The sequence below is a fragment of the Nymphalis io genome, chromosome Z (assembly GCF_905147045.1).
Source record: "Nymphalis io chromosome Z, ilAglIoxx1.1, whole genome shotgun sequence".
Lineage (NCBI taxonomy): Eukaryota > Metazoa > Arthropoda > Insecta > Lepidoptera > Nymphalidae > Nymphalis > Nymphalis io.
In genome coordinates, this window is record NC_065918.1 from 15,189,081 (window position 1) to 15,211,041 (window position 21,961).

General features: G+C 33.4%; 1 protein-coding gene across 1 annotated transcript in view; it reads right to left on the reverse strand.

Moving 5' to 3' along the window:
• LOC126780686 (sodium-dependent serotonin transporter-like) overlaps positions 1-21,961 on the reverse strand; it is a 54,700-nt gene that overhangs the window by 12,553 nt on the left and 20,186 nt on the right. The window contains exons 7-9 of the mRNA XM_050505316.1: positions 18,858-19,181; positions 17,677-17,787; positions 899-1,105 (exon numbers count right to left, since the gene is read on the reverse strand). Coding sequence (XP_050361273.1) covers positions 899-1,105; positions 17,677-17,787; positions 18,858-19,181 — 642 coding nt within the window. The remainder of the gene's footprint in view (positions 1-898; positions 1,106-17,676; positions 17,788-18,857; positions 19,182-21,961) is intronic.

Sequence of the window (21,961 nt, forward strand, 5' to 3'; positions counted from 1 at the left end):
AAAGAGAGAAATTCTCATTCACCCTCTGAACTTAGTCATCACGAGATTTATTCACAAAAATAATAAAAAAATGTATAAAAAATAAAAATGAAAATACATTTTATTTTCATGGATATATCTCCTAACATTATTTGTTTTAAGTAAATAAAAGAAATGCAGTCAAAGAAAATGCGGTAATGAAAGTTTTTACTTCGCCATGTAATTTTATCTTTTTGAATTTTACAAATAAAATTAACCGTTGTTTGTGAAATATAAGAAATATTTATTTAACATCACGAATTTATGTTATTTTGGCACACAAAATGAATACCAACGTCAACACAGGGAAGATAGTGAATGGTAGTTATTACAGTAGTCTGTAGCCTGCATGAATAGGTATCACCCACTCGTCGCACTACTGGCTAATATTAGTAATTTGTATTGTTGTATTTAGGTTTGGTCGGTTAGTGGGCGAGTTTATTTTGATCTAATCAGTCTTTCAGAAATTAGAGTTATATTTTCGAGCTCCAATTAAATTAAACCGGAATATAAAATACAAATATGTTTAGAAATTAAGTAACTCGCTATATAGTAAGCACTATTAAAAATAAGCAATTTGTATTTCTTAGTCTTAATCCATGATATAATATGAATAAATATGAATATTTTTAACCATATGTACCAACCATATATTATTTTATCCTGCACCTGCTATGAAGTCCAGACCAATTTACAAAATTTCATTCAATACAAAGAAATAGAAAAAATCACCTATATCATGCGTAAATAATGACATTACCATTTCAGTTAATAACGTTTAATTAAATCAATACAATATTCACTTTTACGAGAATACAAAAACAATATGCTTTCGTTCTATTTAGCGTTGCATACCAACATATAGACTTGTGAGACTCACCCATATAACAATAGGCATCATCACCCAAATACACTTCCAAAATTGCGTTGGCTTAAAACCGAGCCAGAAATGTATATCAGTCGAGTATCTTTGAACTCCATACAGCCACATGACAATAGCGACCTTCATACCACCCAAGTATAGACAGCACGTGTTCAGCCCGTACATAATGCCCACCATTTTCTGTGTTGTCAACTGCAATAGAAACTTTAATAAATAAATAAATATATATATATATATATCTTCGTTGCATATTTGATAATTTTAGCGGTAATGTTGCATAATTATCAATTTCCGACATATCACGATCATGTTCTACGGTAAATTAATAAAAGGCAAATTTCGGGTTTCTGTATACATATCCGATAGCTTGTTTTAATAAATATATTTTCTCTTGCAAAACAGTTTATTTAAAAAAACATATGAGCAATATTTTCCATAAGCAGCATATTTACACAATATTTATGTCTTTCAGTCTTTTATTTTGCGTTATACAGTGTTTAAATTATAATGAAAGCATATATTTTAATTAATGACGCTTCGAATAGATCACTGATTCGAAACAATTGCATTTGTATTCGTTTAATTATAAACAACATTAGTATAAATTTCTCTATTCTTCGAGTAATTAGTGCGTCTGACAAACAAATGAAATATTTGTCAGAGCAGTCAGCGTTTTGCCAGCGTTAGCTGGCATAGTTTTGCATTGACGAAAATTATGAAAGCGTTTTTTGGTTACAAAGCGACAATGTGACATAATATAATTAAGTCAATTAATTGGTAGACTAATTAAGATCCTGATTCCACATCAACGGATATTTCAAATAAATAATTGATGATTTAAACCTGAGGATAAAGTTCCAAAAAGCCCATATGTCCAATTAATTTGGAATTTTCTGTACCCTTTTATTTTGCCTAGCTTATCACGAATATCGTGTAATGAAAGTATACAAAAGTTTTCGTTTTCAAGAACTGATATAAAAGATTTTTTATTTTATTTTTAGGAATTATTTTATTATTTTATGTATATTAACCCATTCATAAAACCAATTTGTGTAAGAAAAAAATGGTTAAAAATATACAAGGACAATTTTTTCTTTGTTGACTACAATTTTTGAGGGCAATAATTTTCTTTAAGAAGAACAAATTTATCCTCAGCAGTAGGACAAATACATAATATTACCTATTTTTTTATCTTATACTAGACTGGCCCAGTCACCTGACGTCAATTCCACTTATGAATGCTTCTGCTGTTTGGTAAGCTTTCCGTAATCATAAACAGTTTATAGTACTAAACTGTAATATGAGTTTATGATAGTGTTTGGGTGCTTTGAAACGCAAACTAGCTGGCTCATACCTACTACGTTTATGAGGGATTTAACACAGGAGATTATATAAAGCTTATAAATTATTTAAGGTAAAGAATATTTTTAAATACAAAATTCGAAATCATTCGTTTTTTTCGATTATTTTCGAAAGCAATCTCACGGATGCTTTGAACTAGCGAGCTTGTTCGTTATTCATTAACACGTTACCTTTTTTTTTTTTTTTTAAGGAAGGCGGACGAGCATATGGGCCACCTGATGGTAAGTGGTCACCAACGCTCTTAGACATTGGCATTGTAAGAAATGTCAACCATCGCTTACATATCCAATGCGCCACCAACCTTGGGAACTAAGATTTTATGTCCCTTGTGCCTGTAATTACACTGGCTCACTCACCCTTCAAACCGGAACACAACAATATCAAGTATTGCTGTTTTGCGATAGAATATCTGATGAGTGGGTGGTACCTACCCAGACGAGCTTGCACAAAGCCCTACCACCAGTGAACCTTGTCACATCGCTGAACAGTGGCATATCAGTGTGATGTGAAAAAAACGAAAAACGGATATCACCGAAATTATGACACTTATCGGATTTGAATAAAATTTAGTATGTACAAGTTGGTTTGAACGTTGACAAATACTATTTTTATTTCGGTAACATGTTCGTTTTCCCTGTACGATTCAGGACTGATATGTTATTTTGCAATTCACGGAGCGACAAATAAAACCAATGAAATATCAAGTAAATTTTCAGGAACTCCTACATCTCAAAGATTGAGGATTTAGCTTAAAATTGTTATTTGTTTTAATAAGTATTTGTACTTTGTAACAATTAAACTAAATGACGCGTGTCATTATTCTTTCCTTTCTTTTTAACAATAAAAACAATTATAGTAGTTACAGAATTACCTACCATATTATTACAATGCAAGCTTTTTCGCGAAATGGAATGCGTTGTAACAGATATGTACTGAGTTATATATTTAGTTAGTTTGAATACCTATTAAATTGATATTTTAAAAACCTCGAATTTTTATTTTTTGAAAATATCATATCAATCATACAAATTTATGAAAACTACTCGCTCAATTACTATGAAAAATCCAAACAAACTATTTAAACACATTCAACAAATCAGAAGTTGCATCTAGAATTAATTAAACTTTACCTTTCTGTCCATCAAGAAAACATTTCAAGGTATATATGCAACTTTTTAACTAAAATTAAACTGTCAGGTTGGTCTAGTGGTTAGGCGCCAGAGTAAAACGCTGGAGAGGTGGGTTCGAACCCCACACCTGACACACGATCTAAAGCTCTAGTCTACTTTTGTTTTTTTTTTACATTTTTTTATGTACTTTTTAAAACCCATGCCGGCTTCGTATTTTTATTACTATTTTTAATGCCCTGCGTATTATTTCATGCGTTTATATGAAAACTTTAGTTTATTAAAATTACTGGTTCGAATTGCAGTGTTAACAATATTTACTAACAGGAACTGTTTAAAATTAATATTTATTTTGATAAGTATTTTATACTTTGTAGCAATTAAACAAATTAATAGGTATCATTATTTACCTTTTCATTTTACATTACAGTTAACAAAAATTACACTGGTTATATTGAGTTATTCATAAAACATAAGTATATATCATTGACTGTTTTGTAAGCATTTTGGATATTTTATGATAACTCCTAACATATATATATTGGAACTAGCTGAGTCGTGCCCACTTCGTTGGGCGGTAAGTTTACTTATTTTTCAGTTTACTTATTTTTCAGTTTACTTATTTTGATAAGAATTCATAATTATTGATAATGTGACCAATAAACATGACCTAATGATTTTAATTATTTTTTTAATATAAAAAATTACTTTTTGTGACTTAAATATAAAAGTTAGACACATGCTGTAACTGACTTTTTTGTAGGCATTATTAAGCTTTACACATTTTATCTAGAACTAAATCATATATCTCTTATCGTTAAGGCAGTGTCTGTAAGAAACGTTTTCGTTCGACAGTTTTTTCTCCGACTTACTTTGTAAATCCGACTACCACGTAAATGCCTTTTCATTTTTCGAGTTAATATATAGCCACATGACATATGACACTCACAAATAATTTCTTTCTATTGGCAAAATCAGTGCAGTAGATAAGATTACCCCCTACAACCTCACAAACTTTACCTCTTTATAATATTAGTATGGATTATAAGGTTAAAGGATAACTATGTTCTTACATTAAAACTCAATATAATAAACATATATATTTATGTATTATACATTAACGACATATCGGTTTTAAAAAGCATTGAAATATTTTTCAATATTTTGGACTAAGATTTAAACGATAAAAATGGAATGGTAAGTTATCCTAACGCTATCACGAATCTTTTTTTGAATATTTCATAACGAACTTCTCAGCCATACATTACTTTCATGTAACTTTAACTATTGACGCAGCGTACGACTGGCAAGCCGTCGAGGTGAACGACTTTTCCCATCTTAGTAGACGAAGATGATCATTAATTTAGCAAATTATTATGTATTGTATATTATATATAGATAAAATTAAGCGTGTGCGTCCACGTATGTCCGTCCTATGACTATAAAATAAATATATATTTGTATTTTCCGAGTATAACCGAAATAAACAAACAAAACAAATCAAAATTTACATTTTATTTGATGATTTACAACAATTGGATCGATTTTCAAATACCTGAAATATTATATACATTTTATACAATACCTATTCCAATAATTTTAAATTTTTACGTTAAAATTAATAATTACAGCAACTTTTAAATACAGTCTTTGAACAAATATTTTTATTTAAGCAGGAGTTTAGTACAATTGAAGTGACATTATAATAATAATAATAATAATAATAATAATATCCTGGGACATTTTTCAAACACGGCCATCTGATCTCAAATTAAGCTTATACAGAGCTTGTTCTATGGAGACCAGACAACTGATATACTACACATACTATTTTTCTTTTATAAATACATACTTATATAGATAATTACACCCAACTCAGGACATATAGACAAACTAATAGGATATATAGATAAACTCAGGACAAATAGACATGTTCATGCACACAAATGTCCATCCTAGGTGGGTATCGAACCCACAACCTTCGGCGTGAAAGGCAAGCATCCACGAACCACACCAACCAGCTCGTCAATTCTAATACAGTTTTAACAATATATTAATATACAGTAGGCCAAAACTAAAAAAATATCGACCTAAGTTATTGTGTATGTTTAATACATAATAAAAACAAATTTTAAATTCAGATAGGCCACAAAAATAGCAAATGTAAGATGACTGTTATTGACTCAACAATCTTCGCTCAGCGTAACTGAGGGCGGGCTCCCCTGCAATCGCACCGCCGACCACTTCAATAATTATATTTGTCGGGCAAAAGTATTTATTTTACGATAACTCTTATTTATATACATTTTAATTTTATAATGGAACGGGCAAGTTTGTTCTTAGTTAAAAACATATAGGAACACAATATAGGAAAAAAATGTTTTACATATATTTCATTATTTTGACCAAAATAATAAAAAACTATTTCTAGTAAAGCCTTTATATAAAAAATATATATATATATATAATAAAAAAAGGGATTTAAGGGGAGCCGATAAAAACCTAGGCTCTCTACCGTCAACCTCACCTGCTCGTGGTACATCCTGCTAATCAACGAACGAGGCTCTGGCGACCGAAATCGTGGCGGTATAACCACACAAATGCTGGAATCCGAAAATGCAAATCCTGATAGCGGGCAGCAGCGCTATTAGTGAAAGATTTCCAGCCACTGCGGTCACCAACCCGCCTGCCAAGCGTGGTGACTAAGGCAAAAACCCCCCTATGAGCGACGACAAAAATTCACGGCCCCCAATTCCCGGTAATCACACTATTCCTGGCCACGGTACCGGCCATGGTAACGGTGCGATGGGGGGTGCTAAGAATCCCCGGGCTACGGCAGGGTACCACAAACGGCGACTGTTTCTGGCCACGTATAATGGACGCTCTCTGCGGCTGGACGAACATCTGACAGAATTGGAAGTAGAGTTAAGTCGTATTAACTGGGATATAGTAGGTCTATCAGAAGTCCGAAGACAGGGCGAGGACACGATGACACTAGATGCCGGTCACTTACTCTACTTCCGAGAAGGACACCAACCATCCCAAGGTGGCGTCGGCTTTTTGATCCACAAGTCACTCAGATGCAATGTCGTGGAGGTTAGCAGTGTGTCGGCGAGGGTGGCATACCTTGTCTTAAAGATAACCGAGAGGTATGCCTTGAAGGTTATACAAGTGTATGCCCCAACGTCTACATACACTGACGAAGAGGTCGAAGCCATGTACGAAGACATAGTGAAAGCTATGTCTCGTACCAATACCTTCTACACAATTGTTATGGGTGACTTCAATGCCAAAGTGGGAGTACAAGAAGATGGTGAATCGAGGGTAGGAAAATTCGGCTATGGGCGCAGAAATCATCGGGGACAAATGCTGGTAAACTTCCTCGAGGCTCAGCAATTATTTCTGATGAATTCATTTTTCCAGAAAAAGCCCCAAAGGAAGTGGACCTGGCGAAGCCCCGATAACATAGCGATGAATGAGATCGACTTCATTTTATCCAATAAGCGCCAAATATTTAGGGATGTCTCCGTGATCAACAGGGTAAACACTGGAAGTGATCACCGCCTGGTAAGAGGCACCCTGAATATTAACACTAAAATAGAACGATCGCGGTTAATGAAGTCGACTCTTAGACCAACTCTGCCTCAGGTCGAAGCTGGTTGCGAAAGCTTCCAGCTGGAGCTACAGAACCGATTTGCCATGTTAGAAACCAGGCAGGGCATTGACGACGCCACCAATGGTCTGGTGCGTGTCATCCGCGAGGTAGGCCAGAATTACTTTCGACAAAAGAGCAATGGACGTAAGTCGAAGCTCTCAGGCGAAACTCTGAACGAGATGACGAGGAGACGAGAACAGCAGAACATGACGCCATCTGAGTGTCAGGCACTTAACAGGAAGGTTAAAAAACTAATAAGGCGTGACACAAGACGAGCGAATACCCGGAATATTGAAGATGCTATAGCACTCAATAGGGGCTCAAAGGTTTTTGCAAAGTCACATACCTCCTGTTGTCACCTGACAAAACTCAGAACCATACAAGGCACAACCTTCACCTCAAAACCAGAGATTCTAGCTGAAGTCGAAAAGTACTATGGCGATTTATACTCATCACGAGTACCTCCACCTGAGTCCCACAGTGCGGATGCCCCACGAGCCAGACTAACACGCCATCTATCAGACGATCTTCCCGACATCGATTTGGGCGAGATTAGGATTGCTCTCGGGCAACTTGGAAACAAAAAGGCTCCAGGAGATGACGGAATTACCTCAGAGCTTCTCAAAGCAGGAGGCACACCAGTTCTGAGAGAGCTGGCTAACATCTTTAATTCCGTCCTCCACAATGGTATAACACCGAAGACATGGAGCAGAAGTGTGGTGGTGCTGTTTTTCAAGAAGGGCGATAAAGCTCTTCTGAAAAACTACCGCCCCATTTCACTTTTAAGCCATGTTTACAAATTGTTTTCGAGGGTAATCACGAATCGTCTTGCCCGAAAATTCGATGACTTCCAACCCGTGGAGCAGGCTGGGTTTCGAAAAGGCTTCAGTACCGTAGACCACATACACACACTAAGGCAAATAATACAGAAGACCGAGGAATATAATCAGCCTCTATGCCTAGCGTTTGTGGACTACGAAAAAGCCTTCGATACCATCGAGACCTGGGCTGTTCTGGAATCCATGCAGAGATGCCTAATTGACTGTCGGTATGTCCAGGTGGTAAAGTGTTTGTACGAAGCCGCAACCATGACCGTCCAAGTACAAGATCAGAGCACAAGACCAATCCAATTGCATCGCGGGGTAAGACAGGGAGATGTAATATCACCGAAACTCTTTACCAATGCATTGGAGGACGTCTTCAAGACGCTCGATTGGAACGGACGCGGCATTAATATGAATGGCCAACACATTACACATCTGCGATTTGCCGACGACATTGTCATCATGGCGGAGACTCTGCAGGATTTGGAAGAGATGCTAAACAGCCTGAGCGATTCTTCAAGACAAGTAGGTCTCGGGATGAACATTGAAAAGACCAAAATTATGGCAAACCGTCACATATCCCCGAGACCAGTGGTCGTAAATGGCTCTCCACTTGAAGTTGTGCAGGAATATATCTACCTGGGCCAAACTATACAACTTGGCCGGCACAACTTTGAGAAGGAGGCTAAAAGAAGAATACGTTTGGGCTGGGCGGCATTCGGGAGGTTACGTCATATTTTTGAATCGTCGATCCCACAGTCGCTTAAGACCAGGGTCTTCAATCAGTGCGTCCTACCTGTAATGACTTACGGTGCCGAAACGTGGACACTTACCGTAGGAGTGGTCCACCAATTTAGGGTCGCTCAGCGAGCAATGGAACGCGCGATGCTTGGGGTTTCTCTGGCAGATAGAATCCGAAATGAGGACATTCGCCAGAGAACTAAAGTCACCGACATCGCGCTTAGAATTAGCTCGCTGAAGTGGAAGTGGGCTGGTCATGTCTCCAGGCGCATTGATGGCCGATGGAGCCGACACGTGTTGGAGTGGAGACCACGCTTAGGCAAACGTAGTGTAGGACGCCCTGTGACAAGATGGGCCGACGACTTAAAAAAGGTGGCAGGTTCGGGATGGATGCGGACTGCCCAAGATCGGGATGGTTGGCGTTCTATGGGGGAGGCTTTCGTCCAGCAGTGGACGGCAAAAGGCTGAAAAAAAAAAAAAAAAAAAAAAAAAAAAAAAAAAAAAAAAAATACCTATCCCAAATCTAACACTTCTCCGTGCACCTATTTTGCTTAAAACGAGGTACAGTGTGCTCTACGCTTATTACCTTATATAGATGGGTAATATTCAGGTACCCCCGTAAAATAATACATCTATGTAAAGTTGATTATGAAATAGGTAGACGGACTGATAAATGAACCACATGATGGTAATTGGTTACAACCGCTCAAAAATATAAACCACTTCGTACATCGCCAATGCGCCAACCAACCTTACCAACCAACCATACCAACCTTGGGAACTAATATTGGTTAATTCCCTTAAACCCGGAACTCATCAATACTAAATATAGCTGTTTGTCGATAGAATGGATTAAGTAAAGTGGAAACTAATATCCGCATAGATGAAAACGCTGGCGTAAGCTAGTATGCTACACTGGCTACACTAATAATAATAATCCTTATAAAAAGAAAATATAAAGTACGGTTGACTGCGAACGGTAAAGTTTAGCAATTAACGAGAAAAAACTCCAGGCATCCAACATTGCATTGCAAAGCAAAAACATTTTATTTTACTTTAAAACATTGGATATAATATTGAATAATGAAAACGGTTTTTGCATTAATGTAATGTAATGTAACAGTAAGACGTAAGAACAGACACATTAGTGGCGATTTTTATCTGGAAGCTGACTAAAACTGAGGGATATGATGCCTTATTTGATTCTTATTCTTATATTTCCCGATGATTCTTACCCGCGTTAGCTTCGATGTCAGATTCGCAACGAGATGAGTGAAAATTAAATGAGAAAAAAATAAAAACCAAAATTATTACAGGGTTAATTGTAAAACAGTAATAACCTCGCAAGACCGTGTTACTAACACCATAAATAAGAACTAATTTTCTATGATATTTAACAATACGTAATATTTATTTCCAAAAGAATTTAAGTTATTGCTGTTTACCCTGACTCTCTTAACAACTGTATTTAGTAGGGAGTAGTTAGGTCACTCTGATCATGTTGAGAACTAATAAAAAAGAAAAAAAGAAACTACTCACATAATGTTAATTGAAACGATATATTATTTAACAATAATAATGTACATGAAATTAGCTATTATAAAATGATTATATAGAGGATGAAAATATATATTTGACATTTCAATATATTTTATATGACATTTAACGAACTGTTGCCTGTGTTTGCCCAAGAGAGCGTTGGATAAAATTGAACCCTTTGAACCCAGAGGCGTAAGTCTTTCGCCATTTTCCTCGGAAAATTATCATTTATTTCTTAAAGAATTCTTCCCCTTCTCCTATATTTCATGAAACATCTTCACTAAGTAAGATATTCATGTGAAAAAAACACGCTAGTAATAGCCTTTTATTAATCACGAGCATAACCCCTAGATTTAAAAAATACTGCAAATTAAAACTGTGTACATGTTTTTTTTTGGGTGTAAATAAAAAATTATTTTTATTATATGTACATTTATATTGACCACGCGATGGAGTGCGCGTGGAAAACAATTAAATTACGAGTGCAATACGCGCACAAGCATCTGAAATCCGGAAATTTAACCAGATAATCCGCATACGTCGGATGAAATTCTGTCAGATAGGTATGTATCCAACGATCCGCATTGGATCAGCGTGATGCAATAAACTTCAAACTTTCACCTCGAGTAAATCCTTTTTCCCAGCAAAAATTTGATTGATCAAATTTAGTTCCATTGAAAAACAATCACATGAGGAAAATCTTTGAAGGCGATAAGTGCCAAACAAGCTAATGGTTACAAGGTGTAGGTACAAGTTAAAGGTGGACAAGGCTGATTTCGAGTTACTATAACAAACAAATAGAATAACAGGCTTTCGACACACATGCTTAAAATCATAATAGACAGACAAGTTACCTTAGACAATTGACATTGTTCCTGTTCTCTAAACAATTTAAACGTTATATCCCATACGTTTATACACTTTAATACACATACGATATAAATATTAATAAAATACGAAACAATTGCCTTAATATTTGCTAATAACAACATAACAAACAACATAATACAAAAAAAAATTAAGCACAGAAACTACTAATTTACGTTCTTTCAGAAGAACGTGTTTATAAACTCTGATAACATTCAGATTCCAACCTAATTCTGCGTATTTTTTAACTGAAAAACCCAAACACATATCACGGTCAGAACATCGGAATTTGTAGTCTTATAATATGAAAAATTAATTAATAATATAATGAAACGCACAATAATAAATCATAAAAACCAAGCCATGAAAATTCAAACACCAACCTTTTAAATAAAGCTTCACCGAAATCCCACGGAATTACATAATTAAGCCTACTAACAAATAATGGAAACGAACAGAAGCTGACAAAATTGGCTTAAATTCTGTAACCGCAGTGCGCTGATAGTACGAAATGTAAATACAATTTAAGTTGAGTCGCGCAAACCAACAGCACTCAAACCTTTGTTTGAGTTCAATGTGCATAGCCGAGTAACCTGTGAACCGTTAATACGTTTCACCTTTGATGGGCGGCCCGCTTTAAGCCGACGCATATAATTAATCGAGTTTCAACATAATAACGTAATACTTTTAAAGAACATCCGTATATTTTATGTAATTTCAAGGTTGCGGATTAAATTATGTGCTTTTTCCATTTACAAATTTTTAACATTATATTTGCAGTTATAAATTTATAATTAATAAAATATTTAATGAGCTTAAGTAAACCTCGCTTTAATAATTATTGCAGTTACGTTCCATATTATTTAAGCTATTTACTGAAATTTATTTATGTAATGTTTTAGCGTATCCAGTTATTCGTACGTTTGTATTGTTCCGACTCAATAAAATACTGTAACGAGTTTACTATTAAATTTTTAAAATGTTAAATTATATTTTTGATTTCGTCGTATAATTATGAAAAGTTAATACGACAAAAAAAAATAAACATAATAAGGAATACAATAATTGACTTTAACTCATTGGTGCTTGTCTGGATTAAAACCGAGATTTTACTTTTACTTAAACATGTCATAACTATAAAGACTTTACAAAAGTTACCATCATGAATAAAATCGTTGATTTTTTTTTACATATTAAATAAATCTTAATACTTTAAAATTATAACCAAACATTCATATAATATATAAACGTGAATAATGTAAGCTATTCACATTGAACTTAGTGTGCTGAATTTTCTAGTCAATATGAAAAATATCCGTAACTTCGACTGATTATTATGTTAATAAAACAATAAAATATTTACATTATCTGCTTTAATTTTAATGCTTACGCAAATATTATATTAACGAGCTTAATTCGCTTAAATGCGTACATACATTCCGAGTATTTGTTTGTTGCATTGTACCAGAACAAATAGTTTCTCGATGTTAAATTAACAGATAGTTTTTTTTTTGTTTTCAAAATAAATTCATTTGCTCGTATTATTGGAAAATTAAATAGAATACATGTTAAATTATTGTTCGACGCAATCGACCTCTTTATTTTGATACATATTATATAACATATTAATAGTGGTCGTAGAGACAATGTCACGTAGCCTCATAAAGACTTCTCTGTTATTTTGCGCGATCGACTTCTACGTCGGAGTATGTTTGAGTATGTTAAAACATACTCGGTGGGCAAAGCAAAGCGACATGGATAGATCGATTTTAGATTCCTGGGGAATTGCCCTTTTGTGTAGCGCTACAAGATTTGACATATTGCTCCACTCTGACAAAGGGCAGCGTTTACGTTGAAAGCCGAGTCGAAACATGCAGTATTGACAAACAGTGAAAACTATTGATCGTCTTTTATTTGAAATTATATTTTGATAAAAAAAATGGAAATAAGGAATAAATTTTAATAAAAACTATATTATATTGAATATTTAAAAAATTGTTATATTTTTTTTATTTTTTTAGAAATTGTAAACAATGCCTCTGTATATTAAGCGTAAAGAATTATAAAGTAAGTAATAAATTTTAAAGTTTAGTCATAATTCTCCTAATATGTAGATTGATTACTTATTTAATATAAATACTTAAATGTTTCACGGAAATCTATGATATTTTAACACTTTTAACTATTTAAGTACTATTATTAAACTTACTAAAATACAAAAATAATCATTTCTACTTTTCATAATTTTTCATCAACAGGAGCATGATTATTAAATAATATAATATTTATAACAATTTTACTGGCATTAGAACAACCGAAAATGTACGCTGAAATTGTAAAACAAAACAAAACATATATACAAAACATGACATATATAAACATGTGTTCCGATGAATATGTCAGTAGCTTACGTTTTATATTCAAGGTAGCGTTGCTCTGTATGTGTGATTCGATCTTAGCTTACGTTTCCCGCCCGATGAATTTTTCGGGCGAACACTGAATTGTTTATTATCAACTTGAGTTGTTCGAAGGTAACGTATTCGAAATAATTTGAGATGGTTGCTGTTAGATTCACAGCGAGTTTTTCGTCGTTTTTCAATGCAATACCCTGTTATTACATTAATTTAGTATTAAATAGGTATTTTTGCAATTTCCTTGTATTATTTATATCTGCAAAACAATAATGTTCCACTGCTGGACAAAGGCTTCCCCTTTTGAAGAAAAGGTTTGAAGCTTATTTTTCAACTCGCTGATCATATGCGGATTAGCCGATACCTATGTGGCATGCTTCGAAAAGTGCCTGCATGGAATAGCCAGACAAGAAGGTGCGCTTTCAGACTCGGCGCGCCACATTCTGATAGAGTGTGTCGCTTGGGGGGCCCTATGCCTTAACCTGGCGGCTATTGTCGATAGAATAACACTTAATACACTAAAGTTTCCTTCCATAATATTTATTTCAAAGTACTTGAGGCTTGTAATTTCCGAACGAAAATTATTTATTTCTCCAAGGTCATTTACGACCTCCAGTAACAGGTGGGCTAGCGCGACTTTGTACTTATTTAAAACTAAAAAGCTTTTCAATTTATTATTGCGATGTTATTTTAGTAGTTGTAGAATTTCCGGCTCTTATTTTAATTGACTCGTTGGAAAGTTGACCATGTTGCGTTGCGTCGATAAAGTTCTTGATATTACTATCAGTCTGTGTGCGATTCGGTCAGCCCATGCATTAATTACTTGCCATTTGATGCTTTAAAATACAGATAATGTAATAAAATAAAAGCTGTATCGAATTCGTTAATTTTTTTATTAGGTATTTATTATTCTGTCGAACGAATAAGCTTTTATAGGTCGGATCTGATAAACTTTTATTTGCTGAAAGCGATAATATTGTTGTCATTATGTATGTGACGAAACACGAACGATTTTATTATTGTCGTTGAGACACACAGATACACTCGCTTACACGTATAATAAACGCAGTTATTTAAAAATATATAGTATTAACTCTGAGGGACGACGTAACGGTACACGGCACCAGTACCGGGAGAGGTACGGCGTCGTGCCGCAGTACACAGTGCCGGGTACGGAGCAAAGCACGTTCATTTATTTACTCAACAGGTTTTCTGAACTCGTATTACTTTTTTATAGAAGTGCTCTATGATATCTTGGTTAGTAGTTCTTCAAAACTTGATATGGACATTCTAAAAATCACCAAATATTTTCAGCGCTTCATATATCTTCTTAAAATGACGTCCATCATGGTTCATTAAAGAAACATATGGATTCACCCAATATTTTCTTTAATTCTGTTTTGTCTTCATTCTTGGTCTTAGCAAGACCAAAACTGTCTTGGAAACGATGATTTCCAAAACATATTTTTTAAACATATTTTCTGATTTTTGACACGACAACGTGTAACGTTGTGGCATCGTGACGTACGTTTTTACGCCACGATAACGTAAATTAGTACGGCACGTCGACGTTCCGCGCCAAATCGTTTCACGTCAACGATGTCGTCACATGGTGATAAGGACAAGCCTTTAGTCGGAGACAAATTTAAAAATCGAACAGATTGTAACAAACTTTATAAAAAAAAATCTTTACTTAACACTTTTGAATATTTATATAAGGGGATAATATTAAATGTAAAACTACCACCAATAAATATATACTATATATAAGCAATGTGTTGTCATTTTACGTCATGAGATTAACTTAAAGTGATTCTCAATAACCCTTCGATATTCTGTTGAGTGTCTATAACACGCTCATGCAAGTGTCAGTCAATTCCTTCGGTTATAAATTATAAATGACTGCTAGACTTACGTCGAAATTAAATACCCATTCGGACTAGTCTGTAAGCTATATCTTACAGATAATTTTTCATTTGAAATAATAAAAAAAACATTCATGATAGAAAATTTATATTGTGATATGTTGAATGAAAAACGGTATCACGTTTAGTAAATTATTGTTTTAAAAGAGATAAATGTACCGGGATAGTAAAAATGTAATGATAACCAGCTGCCCGTCCTGACATCGTACGGGTAAAATAACAATGATTAACATTTGCCAACCGATCTATTCGCTGTGTTAAAGGATTGTGCATCACGTACTTCTTTTTTTGAATTATTTTTCTAAGAATACTAATTGGAATTACGTAGCATAAAAGGCAATATTTATCTGCATATCACTATTAAAATTAACATATTATTTATTTTTATAAGAATTAATAGTTTGTGGCTAATATGTCGGATTATAGTTGTTAATTATTTAAACATTGAAATGGTTACTGCGAGTTATGGTGTCTGTAAAAGTTAGATATGATGTAACGTTTTTGTAGACATTTTTTTAATCTCCAAATATCAAATACAAAACTTTTGTTTGACTGTTATATTTTTCGCAGCGTTCGTTTCGAAAACGCCTGGACCGACAATTTTCTCTCCGACTACGTCGCGATTTAGCTATATCAAAAATATGCAACATATTAACATACTATATAAACTATGTCAAGCCTGATCCATATCAATACGTAAAAGTATTTTACGTGAATCGGGAAAAAGAAGCATACGTAAAAGTATTTTACGTGAATCAGGAAAAAGAAGCCGAGATGGCCCTGTGGTAAGAACGCGTGAATCTTAACCGATGATCGTGGGTTCAAACCCGGGCAAGCACCACTGAATTTTCATGTGCTTAATTTGTGATTATAATTCATCTCGTGCTTTACGGTGAAGGAAAACATCGTGAGAAAAAAAGAGTCTAATTTCACTGAAGTTCTGCCACATGTGAATTCTACCAACCCGCATTGGAGCAGCGTGGTGGAATAAGCTCCAAACCTTCTCCTCAAAAAGAGGAGAGGAGGCCTTTAGCCCAGCAGTGGGACATTCACAGGCTGTTACGGAAGCATACGAAACCTCTTATGATATTAGTATGACACGGAATCCACAAGATTATAATAAATAAAGATACTTCTTTTGATAACTTTTTGGTTTTACTAGGACTATCTAATAATGTATTACGTAAAACGGAAAACTTAAATTAACCAAATATTAATCAATCAATTTCACTTGAAAATCTGTAATCACATTTTCACATTAGACCTTAAGCTATCTACCTCTTACATAATGCTAATGAATGTGCTCAATTGAAATTATCAGAAAGCGATTTTTGAAATACGTTAATTATATAATTTAATGGTTAAAAAATAGTTTTTATTTTTCCAGCGCACATAGATAAAGGCATTCCATTCGAAACGAAACGATTGCTATCGTATTTCATTCATCAATATTTAATCACGTGACGTTTAGATACTTATATGAATATACTGTGAAATTTTTATAACCTTTGAGTATAAATACTAGAGTGAAAGATAAAACCATATGGTATTAGGAAGGCATTAATATTTATTGAATGAATCACAAGAAATAATGATATAATTATTTTAAACGTGAAAATTATTGAAAACGAACTTACTATAGAGGATTTTTAGATTTGTCTAACAGTGGCGTGTGGCTTTCGTAGCAACGATTCTGTCAAACCTCAAATGGCAAAAGCGTGCTACGTAATTGTTTTAATGACGCTAACCTTATCTTCCGGATAAGGTTAGAGTCATTAAAACAATTACATAACAAGACCGATTTTATAAATCTATTTAACAAATTAAAATATAACCCTAAAACATTTTGGATATACTTATTATTTATCTTAATATTAATAAATTTATTGCTAATGTTAAGAATTCAACTGTTAGATTATAATTGCGTAGAAATTATGAGTGTAACCATCGTGGGTTAACTGCACCTTATTGTAAAGTATGTAAATATTGCCGGCATTGGCAATTAAATAAATAGATTTTATTATATTGAAATAAGATTAAAATGAGTCAGTTTTTGTAATGAAATAGTATTGACGAATGTACATCTTTTCTCTGAATATAACGCTAATGAAGCTAGAAGGTGTTGCGCTGGTGTACTGTCATGTAGTCAAAATGAGAAAAAGTCATCAAATATCGCCAAGAAGGCTTAGTGTTTAAAATTAACAAAAAAAGAAAGTAATTACTAAATAGAATCATCGTCTAACGTACATAACACAATTAGTATTGTCGTTACGATACATATGGAGCAGTATCATATAACTAATAAATTTACTTACAAGAGTCACAGCGATTGAAAGATTGAAACCCAAAAAACATAATAGTCCCACGATGTAAACATTCTTCACTGCACGATATTCGCTGTGTAAAAGCCTCGCGATAATCGTTGTGAACATTGCCTGTAAATGAGTCAGCGTATCAATCAAGATATAATCACAACGAATTAGTGGAGATTGTACAGAATTCTCCTAATTAATGGAGGAATAGTACATGTATATCGTACATGTCTTATATCATCGAGATAAAATATTATAACCTACCGTTCTTAAAAATAATCCATTAAGTTAACGAATATTTAGTCATCTATAAAATTTAATCTTTCAACGAAATTTTCATTCGAAAAATTTTATGCATAACTTTAAAAAATGGTGATATATTTCGGAGTATTATATAGCTTATCTTAAAGCTATTAATTAATAAAATCTATGTACAAAACGAATTAAAACTTAGACATAAGAATCAAAATTATATAATGAATTTCAGCTCAACCGGTAGTTTAAAATTCAGTTATAAACATTTAAATATCATAATCGTAAATAAATTACAAAAAAGTAATGAAAAATAAATTTGAACGTCAAATTTTAGTATTAAAATCTTTAATTGTAAACTACGAATACATTGTGTAATACCTAAAGATCAATGGTCGGGATGAATATGACGAGATTCGTTACAAAATAAAAAACTACCGAAATCATAAATCCTCTCTCGTTGGAAAACGATTTGGAGCTAAATCCCACACGCTTTTCCGCTATTCGCTGGCCGGATATTACGTTACAGAACTTCTTCCGTAACATCTACACGATGTATTCCTTCGCCGCCAAAGTTCAAATCCAATTGTTAATAAAACTTATGTAATTTCAAAATGTGATAAATTCCAACCAAGATTCGATTTGATGAAGAATAACATAAAATGTGTCAATTAAATATTGGCACGCAACATTGGGATATATTTATTATATCAGATTTGTATGGTACGACTCAGTTGCTATTTGGTACTGTTATCTAATCTCTGTTGTAGGGAGCGATTCCCGAAAATATTTAAAGAGGCCTTAGTCAATTATCTTTCATGACTTACGATTTCAATAAACAGTCGAAATAAAAACTTTCTAGATTGCGGCTGATGCTCGCTGACCAAATAGTAATAAATAAATAGTGTTAAAATTTAAATAGTGTTGATTATTCGACTTACCAAACAAGCAACTAAAGCAGCCGTTAGATACGAATATATATAAAGGACAAATATTTTATGAGCGTCCATGAATTCTGTACTGAGCGGCAATATTGCAAATAGCAGATAATGAGGGGATTCTGAGATTTTCACATCGACGCAGTTCGTTAGCATCAAATAAAGTACTCGAACTATTAATGAACGAGCAAATGAAGTTACTATGAAGACAACGGCGAAAATAATTATCGCATTGTCAACCATTGTGAATGGAGACATCGTTCCAAAATCATAAACTCCTATTAATCCAACACCAAAAGGATCCGTTACTAGGTTAAGAGCGCTGTGCTGAAACAAAAAAAAATAGTGTAAATTATTAATACAATAAATTACAGGCTTAAAGTAATTGTGACTGGCATTTTTAACGAAACAAAAATAAACAACAGACATGTGATATGAATTGAGTAAATGAGTGAACTGTGTAAATATCTACCACCAGTTCGTAAATACTTCAAACATGAGAATAATTATAAATACTTTTCTAATAATTACAACATACATTATTTATTTAAAGCAGCTTCAACGTTATCTGTTATTTTACAATCATTGTTATTATCTAAAAAGTCAAATTATCACCTAAAAATGCAACCAACATTTTTTTATGATATACATATATTTATATGGATAATATAAAATTACTAATTTATAAATTATATTAAAAGATATCTGATATACATTATTTATTAAGAATAAATTTCCATATCCGCAACAACTGTAAAGTCATATTCGAGTAACGTTTCTATATATAAAGTTTGAATGCAAAGTTATTGGGCCAAGAAGGTTTCATTTCTGCCACATCAAGTGACTTTCACGAGATTTTTTTAAAGGCTAGCCAAGTTAAGTTTAATATGTTTTCATTAATTACAGAAATTGATTACCTATTAAATTATAACATTCATCCAAATATTAATTTTTCAAATAATCTACTTTAAACTTACACGTCCTCGTAAGCGGTATTTTTATTTTCGTGCTTATTATTTTAGCTCGTTTAATTTAGTTAAAAGCGCAGCTTTTATGAGTGCTCTCATATTGAACGCTTATTCAACGTAATACCATACTATAATAAATTAATACTAATACCGTATCAACTCTTCTGCCGCGTTGCAAAATGCCGACAGCCGAAAATGTTCACTAAGTATTTAAATTGAGTTTTCCTATAAAATATATATTTCACTCCATACTTTTTTTATTATTTAAATCGTGAACGTTTCGTTATAGATACAAGACAAAATTATAATTTGTAAATTTCAAACATGAGTAAGCGTGTAATTTTGGTGACATCCCTACATGACAATCCCGGCGTGCAAGGAAAGTCAAGCCGTCGTACCGCAGGCGACAACATCAGAAAGATGACACTGCACTCTCTTGTTACTCAGTCAAGCGGCCGAGCTAACTCACATTCAGTATTTATTTTTAGGCTTTGGCAATGCGTTCAAAAATATTGTTGTACCTAATAGTCTAGTCTGACTTCAAACCCAAGGTCAGGCCAAAAAATGCTCCCATGCTCGAAAGCACTTTCAATCGTGAAATATCAAAATTGATGTGCAACTTTAGCTATAATAATTATTATAACATTTGAACAAACCCCTATCGCTGTAGCATATCAACGTAACGTAAGTCAGTTTTCAAGACTTCTGTCAGTTTTCAACATTTCACAAGGGAGTTCTTGCAGAACTGAACACTGAGAGATGTTTAAAGTAAATGAAAATAAGAAATATTGCTATTCATTTATACACATAACTATATGAAATCTTCAGGAATCTTCGCAAACGAAAAAATATGCTTGTAAAGATTATTATTGTCATAAAAACTGAATCAATCAAGAATCACTTTCGATATTTCTAAAAATATAACTAAACATAGTTTGCTTGGTTTAGAAATTCAAGTATCAAATACATATAAGAAAACTTCGACATACCAAAGTCGGGTTATAAATATTATATTCTAATACGAGCGAGATGACAAATGCTTTTTCAATTAATCATACTTGTATTCGAACTAACATTGGCTACCAAGATCAATATTGATTCAACTCCTCTAATACGTATATGATGAGAATTTAACAACACCGTATACAACAGAAATATAGTTTGAGTAAATTTCTGTTCTGAATATAACAACCAACATAGACCGATACGATTACAATTCTAAAATGACCAATTATAAAGCAACGATTAAAGAAATATTTTATAGGGAATATATAAAACATTTTTTTTTTTCAAATTTATTTTAGAAAGATTGACGTGTAAATGGGCTTTCTGACAGTAAATATCATATTTGCTTTAATCACTCGGCACTATAACAAATATAAGCAAACCAACAGCTACAGATTTGCGCTGCCAAACGTAGGTAACTTCATATCTCTTGTGCCTCTCACTTACTCATCAATCTGGAATACAGCAATACATGTTGAATAACCGCTATGTGGGTAAACTCTAAGATGGTACTGGACGATACCCACCTGCGTACTAAAACTATTAATGGAAATTTATATCAAACGTACATACAATCAATCAATATAGACGCGATGCGTTATAACTGATGCTATGGGTCACGTAAAATTGGTCTTCAACGTGTACGTGTTTGAAGGGCACGAGTATTGGAAAATTTTCAAACCTTAATCTCCATCCGATAGTGCACTCTCGGTGTTTGTTCTCGTGAAAGCTTTGAGAAGCATATTGTTAGTCCAATATTTTGTGTATATCGCCTCAAGCGCATCGTCATTTATAAAGTAAACAAACAACCTAACAAAGACTTTGTCTATCAGACAACGTATACTTCTAACTATTAAACATGTGGATTCGCCTTTGATAACTTACTTATGCTTTTGCTAAAGTTGCTAAAATTGAAGTACACTAAATGCAAGTAGTTATTAAGGAATCCGTGCTATAATATAATTATGGTAAAATCATATTCTACAAATTTTATTGATCCACTTCACTTCATTTTATAGTAATGCCTCCTAGGATTAGACACGTGTGTCTTTCAGGACCTTATCAAACATCTCCAAATAAGTATAATCGAAAATAATTAACATATTCTACTCTATTCAATATTATAATAGAAGA